Source organism: Rattus norvegicus, chromosome 16, assembly GCF_036323735.1.
Source record: "Rattus norvegicus strain BN/NHsdMcwi chromosome 16, GRCr8, whole genome shotgun sequence".
Lineage (NCBI taxonomy): Eukaryota > Metazoa > Chordata > Mammalia > Rodentia > Muridae > Rattus > Rattus norvegicus.
In genome coordinates, this window is record NC_086034.1 from 4,094,350 (window position 1) to 4,119,537 (window position 25,188).

General features: G+C 41.1%; 1 protein-coding gene across 4 annotated transcripts in view; it reads right to left on the reverse strand.

Moving 5' to 3' along the window:
• Positions 1-10,698: 10,698 nt before the first annotated feature.
• Positions 10,699-25,188, reverse strand: part of Cacna2d3 (calcium voltage-gated channel auxiliary subunit alpha2delta 3) — an 813,990-nt gene continuing 799,500 nt past the window's right edge. For 3 of the 4 annotated variants that reach the window (XM_063275287.1, XM_063275286.1, XM_063275289.1), the window contains 3 exons: positions 14,049-14,164; positions 13,765-13,844; positions 10,699-11,111 (listed from right to left, as the gene is read on the reverse strand). In XM_063275287.1, the coding sequence (XP_063131357.1) occupies positions 11,019-11,111; positions 13,765-13,844; positions 14,049-14,164 (289 nt within the window). In that variant the 3' untranslated portion in view covers positions 10,699-11,018. 4 annotated transcript variants of the gene reach the window in all.

Consider the following 25,188-nt stretch of genomic DNA (forward strand, 5'->3'; position numbering starts at 1 on the left):
TGAGGGCAAACTCCTTGTTGGCTCAGTGCCTACTGTGAACTCAGCATAATAGATGGAAACTATGAGGATAAACGACTTGGAAGTTTGTAGACTGTGGAACCCTGCAATGCACATCATCCTCGCTGTACAAGCAGGGGGATGGAAGCTGTGGGTACCAATCTTCCCGTGACTCATTTCCTACTGGTGGTGGTGCTTGTGACCGTCATCCAGTCGCAGTCATGGAACACTCACGCTGAGACCTGAGACCGAATAAGCCAAACCAAATCCCTGCTTTGACAAAACCGGTCTCCTTGGTGAAGACAAAACAATGGTTAGGACTCCGTAGGGATGAGGCAGGAACAGGCAATAGGAAGTCAGTCAGATGTGGTGGTTCCAAAAGGTCAACCTTGCACAATGACTTAGAGGATGACAACCACACAGCACACAGGTGCCAGGTAGGCTGAGACTTGGGAAAGAAAATTCTAGCAAAGGAGCAGCTGGTGTCACCAAGGCCCTCAGGTAGGAGCAAGGCTGGTGTGTGGAAGGATGTAATGGCTTTGTGTAGGAGGAAAAGAGGGAGGCAGGAAGGGTAAGCAGGAGGTCAGGGGAGGATCTGTGCATTTTGAGAGTCCAGGAAAAGAATTCAACTATTATGTCCTTAGGGAGAAAAGCAATATTTGCTTTCAAATCTTTACTATTGGGATTTTATTATGGAAATGTTCAAACACACAAAGGAAGTAAGAAAATTTTCCATGGAACCCCCATGTATCTCCACCTAGACTCACTAACTTTTCATTGGCTCATGTTTCTCCATCTTTCCAGGCACCTATTCATTGATCTGTATATGGAATTTACGTGGCAGGGTGAGGTGGTTTCACACCTTCATATATTTCCAGTGAAAGATCAGCAGGTGACCCAGAGTGATGTGCCTTGTTTAAAATTTGATTCAGGGACACAGGTGGCAGCAAGGATCAGCAAAGAAAGGGTTTTCTTAGTTGTTTGGTTAAGTGTTTCCGTGACTTGTACAAAGGCTAGCATGGGGATGAAATATTTTTTACTATAGCAGAAAACACAAAACAATAACAGCACCAAAAACTACAAAATAATTCCACCACCACTACTAATAACAACACGAAAAACCCAACCGAGCTCTGAATGTGTTTTGTAGCGATATCAGACAAATGTTCTGGGATCTTGTTGTAGGGTAAGCAGGAGAAGAATCATAAGACAATGGAGAGCATTTGTACTTGGCTGCTCAAGGCTATTGCTGGGCCTGGCAAGGCTCTTTACTGAGATGAAGAAATAAGAGAACAGAAGAAAATATACAGATATGTCTGGGTAATATAATTGAGATGTCTAGCTACTTCCAACAGGATATGTAAGAAAATATCTGGATGTATGTAGAGGCAGTTCATAGAGTCCACTGAGGGTGGTTATCAGCATGTTGGTGATTGAGATTGTGGCTTAGAATGGGAAATCCAGATGGGACTGGAAGGATTTGAGTACCAAACACTGATATGGTGGACATACATGGTGGGCAGTGGGATATACTGGACATACATGGTGGGCACTGGAATATACTGGAAATATGTGGTGGGCACTGGGGTATACTGGTCAGACGTGGCAGGCAGTGAGATATACTGGGCACTGAGATACACTGGGCATACATGGTGGGCACTGGAATATACTGGACAAATATGGTGGGCACTTGGAGGAAAAGCCAGTGGCAGAGGAAAAGGAAAAGCTGGTAGGGAGGAGAGACAGGAGATGGAGAGCGAGGGCAGGCAAATGAAGGAAAGGGATTAAGGCTCTTAGCCAAGAAGATGAGTGAGAAAGACTTGGCTCCTAAAGCTCTGAATGCCTCCCAGAGTCATCAACAGAGGTGGAAGAATGTTCCCTGGCATATATTGTGGAAAGAATGTCACCAGATATCAGAGACAGGGAGACCTGACAAGTAACCTGAGAAGAGCAGAAGTGGGGGATGATGGGAGAAGATGGGCTTCTAGGGGGGCAACTATGTAGTGTTTGGTGTTTGTGTGTATGCATTTGTGTATATGTGTCTACGTGTGCCCAATGGTACTATGACAGATGCATGTGGAGGTCACAGTGGTCACCATCAGATGCCTCAACCAATGGGTTCACCTCCTTTTTGGAGATAGTTTCTCCTGGACTTGGAGTCCACTGTTTTGACCAGACTAGCTAGGTAGCAACTGGATTACAGATGTGTGTTACCTCACCTGGCTTTCGCATACATCCTAAAAATCAAACATAAGGATATTGGGTAGCATGCACTAGCCCCACTGGGAACTCTCCTAACTCTCTGAGGGGGTTTTACAATGGCAGCGTTAGGGATGGCTGTGCACCAGAATCCTCTTGTAGCAAAGTGGGGACTCCTGCTCCAAGGCAGGCATGTGAACACTCAGGAACCTAGCCGTAAGCAGCTATGAAAGGATGGAAAACAGTCACCTGTAGGACAGCCTCTGATAGGACAGTGATACTTCATGATGGCAGACAAAGGGGAGGAGCAGAGAGAATTAGATGAGGCAGGCTTGTAGATTTGACAGGCACTGGCAGGCATCCCTGTGTGACACTTCTTTGTATGTGGTATAGGTGTTTGGAGACAGGCAGTGTGGTGAAATTGTCATATTGGGAGAGCAATGCCTGTTTAAATCACGCTGCTATGAATTCAGTGTGTGATTGTGGAACTGGTGATGTGTTCCTCCAACCTGCTTAGCTGCTTGGGAAGATGAAGAAGACCAGGTTTCACCAGAAATATAGGCTTATTACTGGTAGACAGGACTGAAGATTTAAAGGGTCTTTATGTGCTTTTAATCCTCTGAGGATGAATGGTAGATGCGCCCTACCATGTGATTCCAGCAGGCAATTGGCTGTGAGCAAAACTGGAATAAGCACATATAGGTAGGGTTGACTCTTTACATAGCTGGCACTTTGCTGGGCATCCACAGGGGAGACTAACACCAGTTTCTCTCTTCCAGATCACTTCTTGGCATGGGTATGGTCACCGGAATCCACTAGCAATCCAAACTATAGTACCTAAGTAGCTAAATCCAGGAGGCTCCTTCTCTTTTATAGACAAGACAGACAGACAGGACCAGTGTATCCCAAGCCAGTAGGAAAGGCTGAACCTCCTACACTCTCTACTTTGATTAAAACTACAGGCTTTAGAAATTGAGTTGGAAGGCAAACCTCTATCAGCTTGCTCTTGCCAATGAAAGTCTACAGCTAGACATAAAGGACCAACAAGTACAAGAACTATTTAGAAGATGATAGATTTGAGAAAGGAAATACCCACATGTTGCTTTGCCAGTAAAGATTACGTTGGGAATACCAGGACACCCATTTTTATGGGTTTAGAAAGATTAGTAAGAGGAACAGTGTTTGATGGGATCATTTGACTGACTTTAATTTTTAAGAGTGAAAGCCAAAAAAGAGATTTATTCAATGTAGTCACAGTGGCAAGAGGAACAAAGAGCCATCTCTACCTTTTGTGCTAATGAGTTTACATGACTGTGCCCTGGGCATATGACACTTAGTGATTTGGGACACATGCGGTAGGTCTAATTTTCCTTTACTTCTGGAAGACCACCAGCTCCAGGTTATACACCGGCTATATGTAGGGAACTGTGAATATTAAAGGGTTCTGTAGTTGATAATGAATTTAAATATGGGGAGATAGACAGGCTGACAGACAGAGACAGAGGCAGGAACTCAGAAATTAGATTGTCCATAAGAAATAAGTTCTTTATGTCTGGACAAGATGAGTTGGCCAGGGTCTTTGAACCCTGCCTTTCTGCCCTGGAAGCATTTCCTCATTGGGAATTTCTTGAGTATTAGCAGGACTCCCTCCAGCTAACCCTGTCCTAAATAATTTTGTGTCCTACTCAAGTGTCCGATGAGGAGCTTCCCAAGGGAAGAAGAGCTCTTGGAAAGTATGCATCCTCTGAACAAGATAGTCAGTAATTGGACGGCACTAGCAGAAGGAGGTCTGGAATTCCTTTTGGCGTTTGAAGGATTCCATACTGTTTGGGTTGCTAGTCCTATCCAGGATGGGCAGGATTATTTAAACACATCTGTTGGGCATGAGAATGATTCTAGCTCAGCAGGATAAAAGGATGCAGGGTGAGGACTTCTTAAGATGGAGTTGTTCAGATGGAGATTCTTGATCCAAGCTGTGTAAGCTCAGCCTTGAGACCTCAGATCATTTGCTTATCCCACAGGAGCTCCATCCTTTTAGAAATTGAAATGAGTGTTGTGTTTGCAGCAAAGGTGGTAGTTAGTGTCGGAAGGTTTAGCATTGAATTCACCAGACCTATCTGCTCAATGGTGTCCCTATCATATATGTATATCATATCATGTATGTATATGAAGGGCCCCCTTATCCTCTTATGTTAGAGGCTTGATCTCCAGCTGGCAGATTCAATGACAGAGAGGCAATTGGAGCATGAGTGTTCTGGCCTCATCTGTGGAACCCAATTTCTATGGGTCCCTAAACTTCAAGGCTTTTTTTGTTAATGACCGGTGCCCATGCCCATTTGTTTTTCTTACAGCTTTTGGCATAAAAGTTAAACTTGTATTTTAAAAAAAATGTGTATGTATGCATATATGCATAGTGTGTGTGTGTGTGTGTGTGTGTGTGTGTCTGTGTGTGTGCACACCCCATGTCTTGCTGTTCAGTTTTCTGCCTGAATTCCATTGAGACAGAACCTCTCCTGAATTTGGAGTTCTTCATTTTCAGCTAGGCTAGCCAGAAATCAATCCAAGCCATCTTCCTATTTCTGTCTCCCCAGACTTGGGCTTACAGGCGTCTGTGACCAGGCATCTTACATGATCTGACAGAGGATCTGAATGGCCCTCAGGCTTGTAGAGCGAGCACTCTTAACCCACCCAGGCAACTCTCCAGTTCCTAATTTGTAACATTACGTGCCAACCTTCTTCTCTCCCCTCTCTCTTCCTTGCCACCTCCGTGTCATTCCAGAAAAATGTCTTTTCTACCACAAATGCATGCAGGGGGGTATGGCTGTGAGGTGTCCTTAGTCAGGTCCTCACTGTAAAGCATAAATGGTCTAAGGTGATACTGTCTAGGCTGTGTGCTCTTGAGCTGCTCAGCCTTCTCAGATTCCTTAACTCTTCCGTCCCAAGCTTCATGCTTGCCAGCACCATGAGTGCCCTCCGAGAACTTCTGACCACAGACTACTACTAGTCAGCACCTGTGAGGGCCTTTTGTGTGGTCTTGAACAAATACCTATCTGTGTGGGAATGACTCATTCATCTATCACTGAAGGAATCTAGAAAATATGGCATAGCTGAAATTGTATGTCAAACTCAGATAAATGATTAAGAAAAGAAAACATACATTTTAAAGAACTCAGCAGTTCGTAAGAAGTAAAAGATGGTAAATCTGGTACCTAGTGTAATGAATTACCTCAACTTTGTAGATGTTTGTCTTCCTTGCCTCCCTCTGCTTACCTCATATCTGTCATGCCCTTTCCCCTCCTTCCCTCCAAACTCTAGACCCAGTGACTGAACCCTGGGGCAGCTTTCATTTAGGAAATCAAGGCTGAGTCTTTGAAATCTGTATTTGTCGAAGGTTGTTCCAATGTTCTTGCAAAGTCTGAAATTGTGGTATCTGTTTCTGGTAAGCTATTGCTGTCACAAGATTTTCTAAGGGGTATTTGACTCCCCAAAAATTAAAACTCCTTCCTAAAAATTACTTGTTTTCCAACTTTACTATAGCAGAAACAGAAGTGATGTGTATATATGTATATATATATATATATATCACAATAATATATATATGACATACATATATGCCCACATGTGATAATAAAGAAAATGAAAATAAGGTGGAAACTTGCCTAAGAAAACATGTTTTGGTGGTCTCTGCCTGCCACAAGAGTATGCCAACACATGCATACACACAGATGTACATACACACACACACACACACACACACACACACACACACACTCACTCACTAAATGACAGTGTATTAAAGAGTTATATTTTAGCTAAGTAGTTTGATGTATCCATTACTGTTTTGGGAATGAGTATAAATTATTAATACAATAACGAAATAATTACAGCAGTGCCCTCTAATTACTGAGTTCACTGTGCCATGCATCCCATGCAACCAGACCTGTTTCCTGATGACAAATGACTTCCTTTTAAGGCAGAGCAGAGACGATTGTGAGATGATTGTCATGAACTGAAATAAAGATGGGGAAACTGAAGCTGAGAGCTATTAGGCCTTCAACAAACTGCACAAGGTGCAGGTTATGGACCTGTCACTCAAAGCAAGGAATCCAAATTTGAATATTAGAATATATATCATATTCCTTCAATTCTCATGTCAGAGTTGCATGTTAATGGTGACATAATGTAGCACAGCAATGCTAAACTGAAAATAATGCTAATAAAGTGAACATTATTCTAGAAGCATGGATGAATGACTTAGGGTTACTTTGGTGAGTTGAGAGGAAAAGTATATCTTTTATTTTAGTCTATATTTCCTAGTAATAGGTTGATATAATTGTAGCATTTCTCCATCTGATACAACCGCATCTAACCATTTTAGACAGTGCAATTTATCTTATCATTGCTGTTTCTAAAATTATAGAAATAAAATACATTAATTAGCTTTTTACCTTGGGACTGTGGAAAGTTTATTACAGTGGGGTATTGTAATATTCCTGTTGGAACAGAAACAATGTAGATATCAGCACAGCACACCAGACACACACCACTGAACCCTGTACACAATACATGCTTGGAACACCCCCACTTACACACTCTTATCTATTACAACAAGGACTAACAATGGGATTAACAGTATTGAATGTTGGCATGATTCTACAGTCATGGAATAAATTATAAATACTGACATTTCGAGTGTGTATAATTAATTAGCACTTTGTTTTACTACTCTATTAAGTATGTAGTGCAATCAGTCTATCATTGAATTTTAATACTCAGTGGAAAAGATCTCATACTGGAGGGTAGAGCAGAGGAAGTTCTCCCAGTACCAAAGATGCGAAAAAAATCTATTTACTGATAATGATTTTCAAGGTTTAGTGATATAATGATGTCATAGCTCATGGTTCTGCTTTTGGGAAATAAGACCAGTCCAGTATAGACTGGTGGGGTCTGGATTAACATTTCTGCTGTCACTGCTTACATCACAAGTGGCCTCAGCATGGCAGATACATTGTTCTCTCAGACTTAGGGTATTGGCAAAATAGTTGTCCAGAAAATCATGTGAAGTGCAGTAATCCTCCTTTTTCTGAGGCTCATGAGGGTGGTGGTGCATTGTAGAGTGGCAACACAAGGTGTATGGAAGCTTGATTCTGGAGCCTGCATGCTAGACAGCACAGCAGAGTAGATTTCTGAGCGTAAGTGTGCTTGCCTGAGGTTTGACAACATATGGTGTGTAAAGAGTAGCCAGGAAAGAGCTTTCTTACCTGGTAGCAATGTAGATGGAACACAAGCTCTTGGATCTCTTCTTCTGGCTTCAGATTCTGACTTTACCCATTACCGCCTGTCTGACTCAGTCTGGTAGTATACTCTCTCCCAGCCTTACGCCTGTTGTCTGTAGCATGCAACTTCTCACAGTTGGCGCCTACACTCAGTCCCCTACCCTCCACAACTGTGGCAATACTGTGCCACAGCTCACACCACAGGGGCACCTTCTCTACATCACTGCTTGCTGATTTCCCTGAAAGTTGGATTGAGGGTCTGCTCCGATTTCAACATTCTTCTCTGAACTCAGAGTGTAGCAGTGAAACGCAAACAGCATTCCTGCTGTCCTTATATGCCTCTGTTCTCAAGAGAGACAAATTGGAGAGAGCAATTGCCAAATAACTGTTACAGAGGAAAAATCAAGCAGAGAAGGTAAAAATGGCTTTATAAAAGGAGGGCAGGGAAGGCCATCTAAAACCGGAAGCCTGGAAGTGGGTAAGGGAATGAGGCACCTTGGACAGAGAATCACAATTGCAAAGGTCCTGACCAAGGTTGTATCTGCCCTGCATATTTGATGAGTAGGGAAGTCATTCTGCCCAAGTACCAGGAAAGGGAAATAGGATGACGTCAGTGGAGGGGCGGGGCATAAGGTAGGACTGGGTAGGGCTTCGTAAGTCATAGCTATTTACTATTATAATAGTAATATAGTAATGATAGTCATAATCCCTTTACTATTCTATTCTATTTTCACAGTGCATTTAAAAATGCCAACACACCTAGTTTGTGTTCTATTGCCTTGCCTTGCATACAGGGCTCCATAATATTGATCAACAGTGTCCTATTACAATGCTGGCCAACTGCCTGGCTTCAAACTCCAGCCGTGTGAACTCAGAACCTTTGTTTTCTCTAGTACCTCCATTTCCCTGTCTGTAAAATGGTGGCAGTAGCTAAGTCCGCTTTGCTTTGACCTGTGGACCACAGGAGTTAAGGAAGGTAGTTTCAATAGCATCAGTATGGCAGAGTCAGGCCTCAGGATTCATCACAGACTAGGTTTGCCATGGTTAGGAGCAGTTTCGTTTTTATTATATGGAATGTTCTAGGAGCAGGAGATACGGTCACGATATTGACAAATTCCTTCAAAGCAGCAGGAGAGCTGAAAACTCTTCCAGAGACCAATATAAGGGAAATATAAAGCCAGACTACAGGTTGTATATCTCTTAGGGTGTCCTTGATGACGGGGTGTTAAGTGGAACTCAAAGAGATATGATGGTACAGCCATTATAGCCATCAGGGTCACAGAAGAAACAGGTGTAATGGGCCGGACAAGGGCCATACCCAGCATCATCAAGGCCCAGAGGTCTGCTGAGCAACGGGGTCAGCAAGGAACGGAACAGAGTGGTACAGGGTGGCTTTAGGATGGTAGGCAGAGGCCAGAACAGAGATCTTGCAGGGCCATGGATTAGTAGTTCTCCAATATGGCTTCGAGTAGCATCCCCTTGAATTTTAAATAATGCCAGTGTCTGAGTTCTGTCTCTCAATAGTCAAGACCCTTGAGTGACACCAAAGTGATTCTAAGACAGAGTGCTTCAGTAACTCTGGAGGAGTACGAGGATCCCTGCATGTCACATAGTCACATGGGACAAGGATATGTAAGTGGGAATTTGTTTAGAAATATTTTTTTGTTGACTGTTTAGAGAATGGGGTATGGACTGGCTTCTACTGTCAGTACACAAGGATACAGCATGAGCCAGCCCCATGCTAGGGGACTGAGTAACAATCACAGCCACGGCCAGGGCTTGAGTTAAGGGGCAGTCAGGTCTGGTGTATGGAGGACAGAGGTCCTAATACCCACAGAATTATGGGCTACGGACACAGCCTTAGTAGGCATGGTCTAGTCAGTGGTAACAACACGTTTGGTAAAAATGGGTTGAGAGTTGTCTTTGGGACACAGTAGGCTCTAAAATGTTACTTACTGACAGAGCTGACAAAAGGAACGCCCTCTTGCTTGGTGATGCCTTTGACAGTATGAGGGGCCTCCTGAGCCATTCAGCAGACCACGATAACCCACAATGCCTCAAGGCATAGTGCGACTCAACTCTGCTGTCTTTAGCTCACAGCAAAGAGCTGTTCCACTCTGCTCTTTAACTCTATCAGGAGTGTAATTATAAACACATTCCGCACCATCAGTACTAAATCATGGATGCTGTGATGTAGTTCCCTTCTTTTTGCCAGTTCCTTAAAATTATAGTGGAGTATTATGGGTCATAGGGTACTGTTTTTGTTAAAGTTACATTACCACCGTTCAGTATCAAGTATAATGTGTTTTTATTTGTTTGAGTACCAAGGGCATTTATTCATTTCTTAGTGCATAGAAATGAACCAGATGGACAGTTACTTTTCTATGACCCCCACAGTGGCTGTTCTTTAAACAGGTGAAAGTGGTAATATATTGAGACCAGAGCTAGGGGCGAGTTTTAAGGACCATATCAGTGCTTTGTCATTACTCCCAGCCACCATTTTAGAAAGAGGTGAGGCTGATAAGATTGGCTTTGCTGTTGCTGCTGTTCTGAAAGTTTAAGTGGCCTCCAGATGGCTTTGAGACAGCCATCCTGTAAAGCAGGGCAGTTTTTTCTTTTCCTAGGTGAGGAAATTATTCCACCTTATTTGGTTACTATGACCCAGTGAATGTGTTTTCTTCGGTTCGGGAGCCAGCATTTCAGGACTGGTTACGGGTCTGGGTAGTTTCACGTCCTGTAATATCTAAGATCTGGTTTCACCTCTTATTTATGGGCAAAGACAGAAGCCAAATGCTGAAGAAATAAGTTTCAGAGGCTTTCATGGTCATTCTTCATTTCCTCCAAGCCTTTTCAGAAGAATTTCCTGGGATTTATGACTTCTTCATTTCTGCCCTTAAATAGTTCAGGACTTGACTATTAAGAGAGCTTGTGTTCTCTTCCAGAGTATGATTCCTATTGAAGTCTAATTCAACAAACCCCGGGTTCTATGTAATGAAATCTCCCTAATGTAGATGAGAGCCTGATTTAATTCTGTAAATATTTTTAGGATTTGAGTGGAATATCTAAACAATTGTTAACTATTTGTCTAGAATCTGCTTTGGGGGCACATTTTTTGCCAATGCCATCCCAAGTTCTGGGATAGGTGATTTTCTCCAACCATGTTTGTTTGCTTTTTCTTTCAGACCATGTTCTCAGCCCACAAAATGATAAGTTCCAAACAAGGTGATTATGATTTTAATATACTTTATTTAAAAAGTACACAGTTTTAAATTGGTTTCCATGGTTTTCAAGCAGAAGGCCACTGCCTACCCAGTACAGCCCCATTTCTGATGAAGGGTGGTCATGTGGCACTCACATTTGCATGATTGGCAAAGTAAAAAGAGAACTTTTGGTCAGTGTACCTGTTAGAGTTTCTATCACACACAGTTTAAAATCATGAGATGCTGATGGCTGGGCTATGCTTATGTCTTCTATGTCGCACCATAGTTGGGTTCACAGTTTATCCATGATTTATAGCATGCCAAAAGAACATCCCATTAGTTAGTGTCACCTTGAGAAGAGACTCGAAACCAGGGGGAGCAGCAGCAAGGCCACCTGGGCCTGGAGACTTGATGCACCCCCACACTCTCTCGCATTCTCCTGTGGGAAGAGCAGGGGCTGGTTAGAACAGATAATGGCTGCCTGGAGGATCAGAAGCCTGGCAATTTTCATACTGATGGGGCTCCCAGAGTCGTCTGACTCAGTGCTGGAAGGACACAGATTTGTCTAAATCCCAACCAGGTTAGAGATCCAAATACTTAACTACGATTGTTAATGTGGAAAATATTTAACTCACTCTTTGAATTATTTTAATTTCTTAAATGTGTGTGCCAGGGGTGTGACCGTGAGTCCAGAAGAGGGCATCTGATCAGTTGGAGTCATAGCAATCGTAAGCCACCGGAAGCAGGGGCTGGGAACCAAACCGAGGGTCTTTGCAAGAACAGTCACTGAATCATTGAGCCACATCTCCCAGGTCCTCTGAAATTTATGTAGGGCAGTGGTTCTCAACCTTCCTAGTGATGTAACCCTTTAATACAGTTTATCTTGTTGCAGTGACCCTCAACCATAAAATTATTGTCATCGCTACTTCAGAACTGTAATTTTGCTACTGTTATGATTTGTAATGTAAATATTTTTGGAGATAGAGGTTTGCCAAAGGGTTCATGACCCATAGCCTGAGAACCATTGATAAAGAGCATTCAAGAGGCAAAGGGCTGTGGGTGCAGAAGTTTGCTGTGATCCCACAAAAGCACAATAGTTATTAGTTGGAGAGGAATTAAGTGCCAGGTAGATTTGAGGGGCACAGCCAGCTCAGAAACATCTCCTCTGGCTTTCTTTCATTTTTGGGTGTGGGGGAGAATGACTTGTTTTAGAAAAATCACTTTATCGTTCCCTTCTCTTAAATGCATGTAGACATGTTGCTGGCCCCACCATTTTCCTAGTCTCCATGACTGTTTTCTTACTAATGAGCATTTATTTTCTCAACTGTTCTTTACTTTGCCAAAAGCTTCTAGATGTAAGTCTCTACCACTCAGCGGGATTTGCCTGTGCCTATGGCAATGAGAAAGGGACCCAGAGGAAGGATGGGAAGCTTGAGACTCTTTCCGCCTCTGAATTAGAGCTAGGTGTCTCTGCCTTTTGTTACTTTAATAACCTTGGGCTATTCCTATTATGTATCATTTGAATTTCTGTAAAGTTGCTGCTGGCATTGTTATATTTTTCCTAGGTAGGCCAAACCATTTAAAACAGTTCAACAGGTCTGTTTTTCTGTCAGTGTTTTTAGCCTTAGACAATATGGCATCTTTCTGATTTCTAGGCTCTTCATGAGGCTGCAATTTTGACATGTAAGATTAATCTTTATATTCTTTTCTTGACTGTCTCCTAATAAAGTTAATTTCTCTTGACTGTCTTATAAAGTTCCTTTCTGGTTATACTGATCCCTGTCTCATTATTTTAAAAGAAGAGAAATTCTCAATTTTTAATATGTTTACCTTACATCCAATTACCAAAAAAATTATCTTGTTAACTCTAGTAGCTTTTATTTTAATTACCTAGTTGTCCAAGTATGCAGTTCCTGACAGCTATTCATTTTGAGACAAGGTCTCACTCTGTACCTAGGTCTGGCCTTGAACTTGCTCTCTTCCTGTCCCTGCCTTCCAGGTTCTGCACTGTAGATGCAGCTACCACACCTCATTCAACTCCTGGTTTTAATTTAAATTGTTGGTATTTGCATAGTGACATTTGGCTAGGCTCATTGAAGTATTATTTTTTTTACCACATATATGATATATACAGCATGTTGCTATTGATTCCCCCTTTGAGAATAGAAGCAAAAATTCTTAACAAATTCTAATTTATTATAGATGAAATACTGACACTACTTAGTATATGTAGTATACTGACCTTTAACATCTTATAAGCCAGAGAGCCTATAACACATTATAGTTATATGTAATTTGAGCATGCACAGACATGTAGAAGGCCGAGGTGACATTTTTTAACAGTGGGTATTAAATCTCTCTATTGTTATGGATCTAGGCAAACTTTCTACTTTGGACAGTGGTAGAAGTGGAGTTCATTTATAAACTTATTTTTCTTGGTTTAAAATGGGGTCACTGCAGAATGTATGCGAAGTCACCTTTGTCAGGAGTGGGCTTAATCTTGTACTTATCATCATAGGTGTAACAATTAAGGGGTTTGGGTGCCGGTGTGTCTAACCTGATGCCCACAAACTCCCAGGACAGCAGTGAGTGCAGGCCATTGGGTTTATGGAGGACAGTATATTGGAGTGTCAAAAGGCTGGACAGCCCAGTTCTTGCTTATCACGCCGCTCCATTGGAGGTGAGCATGTGATATTAAAATTGCCACTTTCTTTATGTAAATTTCTTGTAAATAAAAACATATCTGAAATAAGCAGTGGGAATTCTCTTTATCTTCCACTTAAGATAAATAAACCACAATAGAGCTGCCTTGTGTGTGATAAAATTGCAACACCTCTAAAATAAGGAAGATAGAAAAAGATTTTAAAAATACATATGGACACCAAAGGAGATGATTACTAAGCAAAGATGAAATACGGCACAAGTGGGCGGCGGATCCGGAACTACTAGCTGCCTGTGTATCCCTCTTTTTAGTTTCCTGAGAGGAATTATTTTCTCCCGAGTCAAGGTTTTAGCTGCAGTTTTTGATCACTGTGAGGTATATCACTGTGAACCTGATGGGAAAAGAAAATCTCAACAGTTCTCAGACTTGCCTCAGGATGGAAGCCGTGGCAGGATTCCGGACGTCGTCTGATCTTCTGAGCCTTTAACCGTTCACACTTAAGGGATTCATTATGTTGACTGTAGTTAAGGCTTGCTCTGACAATGACTTCTCTCACTCTGAATTTCAGGGGTCAAAACTTGACACTAAGGTAGCTTAACCACTTCCCTCTACATACAGGTAAGGGATGTAACCTTTACCTCTCTGACGTGTCTCCAGCCACTTGCCTTACAGTTGCTTCCCCATTGCCAGTAGCTAGACCCACACACAAAAGGATATACCTGATTTCAATGGGTGCCATGGTGATAGGAGCCACAGACTCACAGAGACAGCTACTGTCCACCACCACCATGAACAGATTGCTACTTGGGATTTGCTGGATGACAAAGGACCTGTGGGAATAAGAGGTAACGAGATGGTGAGAGATCGCGTACCATCTGTCTTCAATCCCAGGTTACAGTTCATCCTTGCAGGGAACTCACAACCCAGGAGCTTGGGACAGCTGGTCACATTGCATCCATAATTAGGAACACTAAACAATGAATTCAGGCAATCTTAGTTCAGTTCATTATTTTCCCACCCTCACATAGTTTAGGATCCTTTACCTAGGGAATGATGTCACCCACAGTGGGTTGATGTTTCCACCTCAGTTATCTCTGATCCTGGTTCCATAACATGTTATAGTTGTTCCCACACAGGAGGGAAGTATTCCTATATATCTTTTCATTTGAGAAATGGTATAGTAGTTCATTTTACTTGCCAAGCGAACACAATCTGGAATCTCAATGCATGGTTGTCTAGATCAAATTGGCCTATGGACATGTCTTCAACAACAACTACAACGACCAATGAATACTGAGAAAAGGGAACTCTTATATACTGTTGGAGAAAATCATTATGTCCATCATAGAAGGCAATATAGAGCTTTCTCAAACAACAACAACAAAAACCCTAAAAACAACTCCAAACATTGGTATCTGTCAGTTCAAGCAGTCCAACTGTGGTGAACTTGATAATGTCATCAATATCATCCTGCTGTGATGAGAAGATTTATGGATGGTAAAGGTATTGATGAGTGCTTGGTCTTAGACATTTAGAGCATTGGAAGTGTGTACAGATTTGTAATGAGGTAGGGGGAGAGCTAAAATTATCATAGTCTATCTTAGTCTCTTTAATAGCCATTCTCCTTAACATTCATTGTATTGACCTTAGTATTCTTATATTAGAGATACTCTCTGGGAATAAGCTCAGAAGAGGCCTAACTCCTATTAACAACAAAGCTAAAAATACTTAGATCACATCAGAAACCTTGCTTTGTTAAATTTCCCCACTAAGATATTTGGAAAATGTATTTCCTTATTATTTTGTTTAGTTAGCTGACCTCAAGAGTTGATGTAACTTCCTCCATGGTGGAATATGTCATTCAGGGTGACTTGAATGTTTTCAGGCCATGGTCATGCATATTTGCCTTAGCATAAATTATCTCCTCATTTTTATTAAAACAGGCACATTATTTTATATCAACAAATTTGGTGCCTAAAATGCACTCTCAGAGAGTATCTACTTTTGCTAGTCACTTGGATTGTAGCCATACATCAGCATGGGCGGTCTCTGTCTCAAACCTCAGCACAAGATGACTCCTCAAATGGACATTGGAGAGTCTTTTTGTGGGGCTATCATCCTGCTTTTGATTAATAAGTCCTATTCTTAGTTCATAATGTTTGGGTGTCCACTGATAAAACACTTGCTGGAACTTCTGTTTATTATCAGTTGGCTTTTTTTTTCATGTGGCTCCTTCATTATTTTTATTTGTAGTTTCATCTTTCTTCCAATCATTAAGATCTCTCCCTTTTGGTATAGAATTATAATGAGTACCAACTCCTAAAGGTGCTGGGATAAGCACCTTGTCCCCTCTGGCCAGAAAAGCTACATTTAAGAAAGCCAATAAATTTTGGGGATATGCAAGGGACCCCAGGATACACAATGGTGTCAAGTTTCCCACATCCCTTTATTGCTGGGTCAGAAGAAATATTCTTGGATCATCCAGGAAGATGCACATAGGAGGTTTTGAGCTCTGTCACCTTCCATGGTCATGTAAAATATTCCCATGTCATGTAAAAAACTCCCACTACAGTGGGAGGAACTGATTTCATGGCAAAATCCAAGGAAAGGAAGATGCTCCCAGAACAGAACATAAACTTCTCAAGACTCCAGACCCATCAGCTGGCACAGAAGGCTGGGCGTTTGTGAGAGTAGGAGCCTTTGTGGAAGCAGGAATTTAATAGAGGAGGAATGTTTGGGAAGTAATGACAATTTAGTACTCCAGATGACTTTAGGTCTGATGCCGATGGTACTGTTAATAGGAAATTTATGGATGATCCACTTCATGTTTACATTATTGGGGAGTACCTTCATATTGATACTAAAATTGCTTGTTTGCTTACCAAACCAGAAAGCTTTGGTAGAGAAAGAACAGGGAAGGAAATACCCAGTCTTGTTTGTTTGTTTTGCTTGTTTGTTTTTTGTTTTGTTTTGTTTTGTCCTGTTTTGTTTTGTGAAGGTCCTGTGAGCAGATCCTATCTACAGCATCTATACAATAGGTATGTGCTTTTGACTCATGGGGAAAGATGGTTCCCATTTTCACATATGTCCTACCAGACTGTATCTCTAAAGCTGGGTAACTTGCGTCTACATATTTAATTAAAAGAAGATGGTTTTCTCTTGTAGTACTGAAATTGAGGCCTGCTGGGTACCCTGGAAGTGGTTGCAGGTTCTTCTGTCATGTAAAAGAGAACTGGTTATTTATTCAATATTATTTTATATATACTGATGATCCCAAGCAGAAATACCTAAAGAAGGGCTAACCTCAATTGTTCTTAATCTATTTCAAAAGTTGAAATGGAAGGAATTCTGTCTTAATCCTTATTAGGTCACTATTCTCTGATATACAAACAAGAAAAGATATATAAAAATAATCTGCTACCAGTGATGAAAACAAATGTTGAATTTCTCCATAAAATACCAGCAAACCAAATTCCCTAGCTCATCAAAATGTCAAACACTATGGCTCAGAAAATCATCCTAGAGATTTATGGATGGTTGAATATATTTAGATTAATAAATGTGGTATAAGGCATAGCAAAATAATCATATCACAATGGGTACATAAAAATTAATAAATATAATAAAGATTCAAAATCAGGCACAAGTACATAACTCATGATACTGAGAGCAAACCCCACTGTCCATCCATCCATCCATCGACCCATCCACCCACCCACCACCAACCCATCTATCTATCTATCTGTCTGTCTGTCTATCTATCTATCTTCTATTGATCTATCTATTGATCTACCTGTCTATTATTGATCTATCTATCTATCTATCTATCTATCTATCTATCTATCTATCTATCTACCTATTGATCTCTCTACCTGTCCATCTATTGACTGATATATCTATCTATTCATCTATCTACCTGTCCATCTATTGACTGATCTATCTATCTTATACTAAATGGGAAACAACTGTTTCCTGTAGGATGTGCAACAATATAAGGATGTCCACTCTCAGCACTGTTACTTAATGGAGTCCTGGAAGTGTTAGCCAGAGAAGCAGGCAAGAGGAAACACAAAGGGCAAAAATTCAAAGGAAGAAAAGGGGACAGTAAATTATCCATGTTGTATATGAAATGATTCTACATATGGACTAACTAGACACTCCATGGGCAGCTGTAAAAACTAATAAATACATCAGGAAAGTCGCAAGATACAAAACGGATACAGAGAAAATAGTGGCAGTTTTGCATAAAATAGTAAGTTTGCTGAAAACAAATTAATAAAGAAATTATGTTCAAAATAACTGGAAAGAAACTCAAGCTATTTAATCAATTTAAACAGAGAAGTAAAAGGTCTCGATAATAAAAGTTATAAAATACAATTGAAAGGAATTACAGAGAACATTACGAAGTGGAAACTTATCCCCTGTATACATATAAAACAGAACAAGCAAACTCATCCTGGGCAGGCACGTTGAGCCTACTAGTACGAGAGGGGCATGAATATTATGACATCATTTGATTGGATTTGAGGCCTACTCCACAACAGGAAATTCATATCTGGTGCTGTCAACCTGGTCAAAAGCCTGTCACTAATAGAAGCCCTAGAGAGGAACCTACTGCTGTTACTTAGCCAAATATTCATGTTTGTCAAATTGCCTTCTAAGTGATTATGTTTTCTTTTAAAAAAAATTCTACTATATCCCATCAGTGATCTCTGTATGCACATAGCTACATAGGTGTGGAATCACCCTCTGGAGCATGGAAAACCTACCAGTTGCAACACCGTAAAGAAAACTGACTGATTACATCCCAGCCACAGTAGTGGCTGCTCTCAATGCTGGTTGTCAAGATAATTTTTTGTAGTGATCAGGGGAGATTTCCTACTTGTCCAAATTCTGAAAGTTAGTGGCTCAGTGCACAGCTCTAAGGGGGACATCAGTGTCATTAGACACCAGGACCATTGGAGAAAAGGGAGTAGAGAGAATAGATGCCAGAAGATGTAGAAGAGTGCTATGCCGTGTTGCCTTTAGGACAGCATGACATGATTCTTGTGCTCATGAGTTCAGTGTAAGATAAATCCACTCAAATTTTCAGTATGAAGGAGGGATGGGCTCAAGATGCACCATTCCTGAATGAAGACTACTGTGGCTGGGAGATGGAGAGTCACTCAGTGTTGTAACTAGTAGGTTTTCCATGCTCTAGAGGATGATCCCAAATCTTTGGAGCTATGTGCACACAAAGAGCACTAATAGATATAGTAGAATTGAAGAACAAGAAGGAGAAGGAGAAGAAGAGGAGGATGAAGATGAGGAGGAGGAAGAAGAGGAGGAAGAGGAGGAGAAAGATGAGGAGGAGAAGGAGACATGAAGTTGAAAGGGGGTTTGTGGTAGAGTCTGAGGTAAGTTGGAGGCTGGAAAAAATCAGAGCATATTGGATGAAATGCTCAAAATATAAAAAATATTTTTTAAAAATAAAATACATGAAGAAAAGGTGAATTACTAACCCCTAATATACACAAAGCTAGAAGCATCATAATGTCTAATTTTAAAAATGATAGTAAACAGAGACTAGGGAGATGATTCGTCAGTTAAAAGCATTTACTGCTCTTGTAGAGGACTCGGGATCACAACCATAAGTAATCCAATGCCAGGGGATCTACCAGCTTCCTTTGGCCTCCAAGGGCCCCTTTACTCATGGGTATAAGGCTCCCATGACACATATACACATGGTTAGAATAATAAAATAAGAACCACCAATAAGCAAAAGAACTAAATTCCTCATAAGAAATCTTACAAGGTGCCAACAAGGGCATGTGCCCAGTCTCATTCATTTTTAAAATGCAAACCCAAATCACAGTAAACTGGGATGTATCCAAGTAGTAGATGGCTAAACAGACATGCATGTACTGCTGGGCTTGATCTCTAGTAGAGAAAAATAAAAGCAAATGAAACCACTGCAAGGAATCATGGTGCCCCATTTAGAATGGGTATAACAACAGCAACAACAACGACCAAAGAATACTGAGAAAAGGGAACCCTAATATACTGTTGGAGAAAATTATGTCCATCATAGAAAGCAATATAGAGCTTTCTCAAACAACAACAACAAAAACCCTAAAAATAGAACTCTTATATAACAATTCTAAATCTGCATACATATTCAAATAATAGAATCGTTATACTAAAATGCTTTTGCAGTTTGATTCAGTTGTTAAGATATAGAATCAAAGTAAATGTCCTTTAGATGAATGGATAAAGAGAATCTTTGAATATCAATGATTGGTTTGCTGGGTAAACTGTTTGCTAAGCAAGCACAAATACTTGATTCCTAGCACTCACATAAAGCCAAACCATTATAGTGTGGCTCCCCAGTCCTTGGTGGGGAGGGACAAAGGACCATCACAGGGGCTCTTTGCACAACCAGACTTTCTGAAGCAGTGATAGTGGAAGACATCTAACTTCTATCTCTAGCTTGCACACGTGGGTGTAAACATCTGCACAGACACACATGCAAGATACCACATACACGTCAATCAGCTGTAGAATAAAAATGTGTCATTTTTAGCAACACTAATAGAAGTGGAGGCTGTTATAATACATGAAATAAGTAAAAAAAAAACCACATGTTCTTTTTTATTTCTAAGTCAGGCTTGTAGAAGAATGAATGGGATAGTGGTCACTAGAGACAGGGGTGTGTAAAGGACTCAAGGGATAGAAGGAGTTGTTCACAGTGTGCTGCTATATGATGAAGCAAGCTACATGCTTCAAAATGCTAGGAGTGTTACATTTCCAGCACACACACCATGATTAATGATTGAAGAGATGGAAATGCCTATGCCCTGATTTGATTATTAAATATTGTATACATGTGTTGAATTACCATAATATACCCCCACAAAGATGTACAAATAATATGTCTTACTAAAAATAAACTAGAGAGAAGTGTAAAAAATCAATTGTGAAGTATTTACACAATGGGACATTCCTCATTACAAATGCTGACATTGATGAATCTCAACGTAATTGTGCAGGGTGATAGGAACGAGACAAAGGAATACTAATAAATGGCTTGCATTATTCTCTTAATGATAATTCTATAAAATACAAATGAACCTCCAGAGACAAAGTAAAGAGCAGTGGTTTCCATGGGATAGGGGACACTGGGAAGGGAATGAAGGAAGTAATTCCAAGAAGGGACATGGAGCACTCTCGGCGTGACGGGCGAGTTTACCGTGTTTATTGCAGCTACAATTCCCTGCCATATATAACTATGTCAGAATCATCAGGTGGCAAACTTTCAATGCCTATCAATTATACTGTAGTAAACCCATTTTTTGAGTAAATTTTGCATTTTATCACCTTGGTTTTATTTTATAATGACCCCACTCGGCTAAATATTTGAAACATTTATGTGCTTAAAAAATTCCAGACTTAATCCTTTTTTGGTATGAAGCTAACTTTTGGGTTTTCATGGAACTCTGGGTTCAAAGGACATGTATTACGTCTATATTTAGTTAAGCAAATTATTAAAGTGTTCCAAAGTTATATGAGAGTTTTGGAAACCTGACAGGTCTTGTTATTATATACTATTAATTATAATCTAATATTGAATGAAGAATAGAAAAAGAAACCAGGTTTCTTTGTCAATTTTGAATGGTCATTAGCCAAGGATATTCTCATTTTTGGGACCACCCAGTCTTTAACTCTTAAACAGAATTTTCTGACAAAACCAAACTCATTTTACCAACAAGTTTCCTTGGTAAGGATTGGCATTATTGTAGAAAAAAAAAAGTGTGTCTTGGTTCAAATGTACTGGAAACGTGAAACTGGCTTTGAAATTTTTGTTTTTGTTAGTTTCTCTTTTTTGGGACTTCCTATGTGGTAGCCTCTCACAATTCTACAAAAGAGCAACTCCTACTCCTGGGACTGTCCCATGCCTTATGATGATATGCACCTTATTGAGGAACAGATCAAAATATCCTTAACACTGGAATCTAGACTCTTCCCACGGTGAGCTCACGAGAAACAACAGATTGAACAAGTAGAATATAAAAGCAGGCGATTTTCTTTATTGGAAGAGACACCTCATGCCAATTCTGTCAGCTTCCATGGAAAAGCCCGTCTTCAATGGCCGAACGCTTGGCTCCACAGTGTGTCGTACTCCACACGTGCTCCATCTCCTTCTGATGAGTGTCCACATGGACTTGGGAAAACATTCATTTCCTAGTCTGCTGACCAAGGAAACAAAATGCTGCATGGCTCCAGTGAGTCTACTGACTCTCATTATTAAAGTATATTCCTTACCACCCTAAACACATTGTTAGAACACATAGAGGTTGTGGAAGATGAAGAATTTGCTTGGTATTCTTCCCTGTCTAATTAACTGTGCTGAACTTGGTCTCAGAGATGATGCCATCTCACCCACTCATGCACCATGACACCGTGAGGCCTTCTTGCTTACTCATGCTTTTCACAAGACTCTAGCATGTTTATGTACAGATTTTATAGTTCTAGAAAATGATTTTCTCACTTTGATATGATGTAAAGAAAACTAGATTCTTGTCCACCAAGTTACTATTTTAAACCTACCAGAAAGTACTTCTTTCCAGGGGACATCTTTATTTCAAGTCACTTCCCCCAAGCCAAAACAATGGAACTTATTAGAAAAAAGTGGAAAAGATACTAACTAGATGCAACCAACTGACTACTGTCTGGCTAACTATTGGTGTTTGCAACTACTGGACATGACAAATGCCTGGCGATCAGTCAGTTTACTGCAGTCATGTTATGTTTCCTAACGTATTTAACCTGCCCTGCCTATCAGTTACTTTGTGGGTATGGTCAGGTGTTCCAGAGCACAGGACTTAACTAACTATACCACATGAACTCCAGTTTATAGGCATAGCCCAATGGACTCCAAACTCTAAACCATATCACCACGCCACGAGGCCTGAAGCGCCATGGTGAATTCAGACTTCCATTTACTGTGGAGGCACCTCTGCCCCACAGACTCTTGCATGCAGTTCCAAAACTGCGAATACGTTCTTTTTATCCAAAGTGTACGAAGCTTTTCATCTTCAATGACAACAGGATTCACGGTGGGCGTACCAAAATTGAACAAATATTAAAACCAGAAGACACAATCCTGGAAGGATAGGTACTGTATTAAGAATGTTATGAAAGACTCCAAGAAAGATTTTATTTAGAAGAGAGAAAACCATTTCAAAAAGGAGTAAAAGAGATAAACGCCTTTAGTAGAAAATTACATATTGTGTGAATGTAGAACAGAAACCTGGGCAAGATGTTTCTGAACTCAAAGGTGAAAAGGGAAACTTCCCTTCCGCTCATCAGGGTTATGGACAATGTGGGGAGAGATGAGACCCAACAGTCATCACTCCTTAGTGCAAAGATTACAGATAATAGCCTATTACAGAAAAGGGGAAGGGCTTAAAAGCCCATGAGTCTTCAAGACGCCCACAGCACAGAGCATCGGCAGAATACTGCAGGCAAACCCATATTCTGCCAACGGAAAGTGGACAGGCAATATCGAACCTGACACTGGAATGCCATTTCCCTATTTTGATTGTAAGCTAAGAATTAAGACTTGGGTCTGAGAAGTCTATGAACACTGATAGAAGAGGAGACTGCTGTGGGATGATGTCACAGGTGAGGCAGGCACAAGATAGAATGAGGCCTGTCATTGGACGAGAAGGAAGGATGGGCGGGAGAAAAGTTTGAAGGAAGAGGAGGGACGAGAGAGAAGCTGTCGCTGAGGGGGAGAACATGGAGGCTGACATTGAGACTCCACGCTGCACCTTTACAGGTTGTTATGAATGTCCTTAAGGGATGGATGTGTATTGGGCTTTGTATGTTTAGGTGGGCAATTATATCTTATCAATTGGATCAGAGGTTATTGTGTTGTGTGTTCTTTAATGTGCAGATTTCAGTGAGAAGGTGTGTATGGCGGCCAGTATGGGCCACCACAGAACTGGGATGTGTGCTTCTGGCAAAATATCTAGCAGATAGCTTGGGGTACTGCAGTGCCAGACATAGAGCGGGGAATAAAGAGCATTTTATTTTTTATTTTTTATATTATTACAACAACTGACTGCCATGACACTACATCCAGCACCATGTTAAATGATCAGAAGCACATGGCCAGGAGAGCTGGATCCCGAGGATGACACTTAAACAACAGGCGTTTGGGGAGTGCAACTTGGGAATTAACAGTCATAGAAAAAAACCGATTAGAGCTAAAATCGATTAGTAATTGAGCTAAGGCTGATTTAAAAAGAACTCTAGGTTTCTGTTTTGATTACTGGGGCTCTGGCCGGACCATATTAATAACTAATAGAGTTTGTAAATAACATTTACATCCCATTTGCACATGACCTTACATCTGTGCCTCTGTCCCACCCTCCCCTTCCCCAATGGGGCTGAGTTTCTGATTTCCTCTCCAAACCTTATTGCTTAGGCTGCAGCAAGGATGTACCTCACGAGCACAGGAGGCAGATACGCCTCCTTGAAGAGTCCATCCTCTCCTGTGTCCATCACTCCGCCCTGCTTCAGCCACAGGTGCACCATCATGACATCCCTTCGGAAGTCACTCTCCTTACACTGTGCTTTCAGCTTCGGTGGTGTCCTTATTGTCTACAGTGCAGTGCCTGTCGATTCCCTTTCTGTCCTCTCTCAAGCCCTCCACTCTCCTTTTCTTGTAGAAATTCTAAGTTGACTCTACTCCTTCCTACGCAAACGGAATAGTGCCTGCCAAGGATCAGTGACGTCAGGCATTTCCCTTGTCTTCTTGTCTTCCCAGTTTCCTCCATCTCTGCAGTAAAACACAATTTTCATGGAAACCAGGCTATATCTAAGTGTCTGTGTCTTCCCTTATTCCCAGGTTCTAGCGCTGAGCCTGGATCAGAGATTCCAGTGTTGGCTCCATGACTAAACTCATAATAATGAAAGGAGAAGCCTACAGAGCAAACCAAGTGCTGAGGACAAACGGCAGTATCAGACTGTGGATTAAAGCAATCTTAACATAGATCAACTTTTGACGCTCCTGATCGCAGAAGAAGTCACGGGATAGCACAGAAGTCTGAGGAGTTCCAGAGTCAGCTAAACATCTTCAGCGGCTATGCTGAACTCCCCTGCAAACAATGTGGCATGCGGAAAAAACACACCTTGAGGGAGTCAGGCACAAATCACCTTCATCCGGCCAAGCTGTAAAACATGGGAGCAGACCCGTTGCAGTGAACAAAACTGAAATGCTCTTTGGGAATTGACCCCCAAGTGAGAGCTACCACATCAGCCACAGAACAGATCCAGCTGTGTTCTTAGAAAACCCACTGACCAGCCACCGAAACTAATAAAAGAACCCAGCTAGTTGACTGGTTCTATCGGCAGCACACAAAACTATAACCTCACATTGGTAATAACCAATGGAACGCATTTCAGAATGAAAGACCCATTGATAGTGCTGATAACCACTGTGGAGGCCCAAGAATAAACTCAGTAAAATGTGTGCTTTCATGGAGAAAAGGATGGACCCTGCGGAACATAAAAAGACAACCTAAAACTGGAAGAAGGCATAATGTTGTGGAAAGGAGTTGGGATATGTGTATGCCTCTAAATTAACTTTGCTCTTCAAAGTAATCTCAACTGAAACCCAAAAGGGATCTCTCACAGAGGCTGAGGTGACAATTCAGAGGTGATTTTAAAATTAAAAGTCATTTATAAAATCGAAGGAAAAACAGGTTTTATAGAAAGAGTGGGGAAGGAGTCTGCCCTACCCAAGAGCAAGTCTATGAGAAAGAAAAGAAGAGCAGATGTGCAGGGAGAGTTGTAAAATTACTAAAGG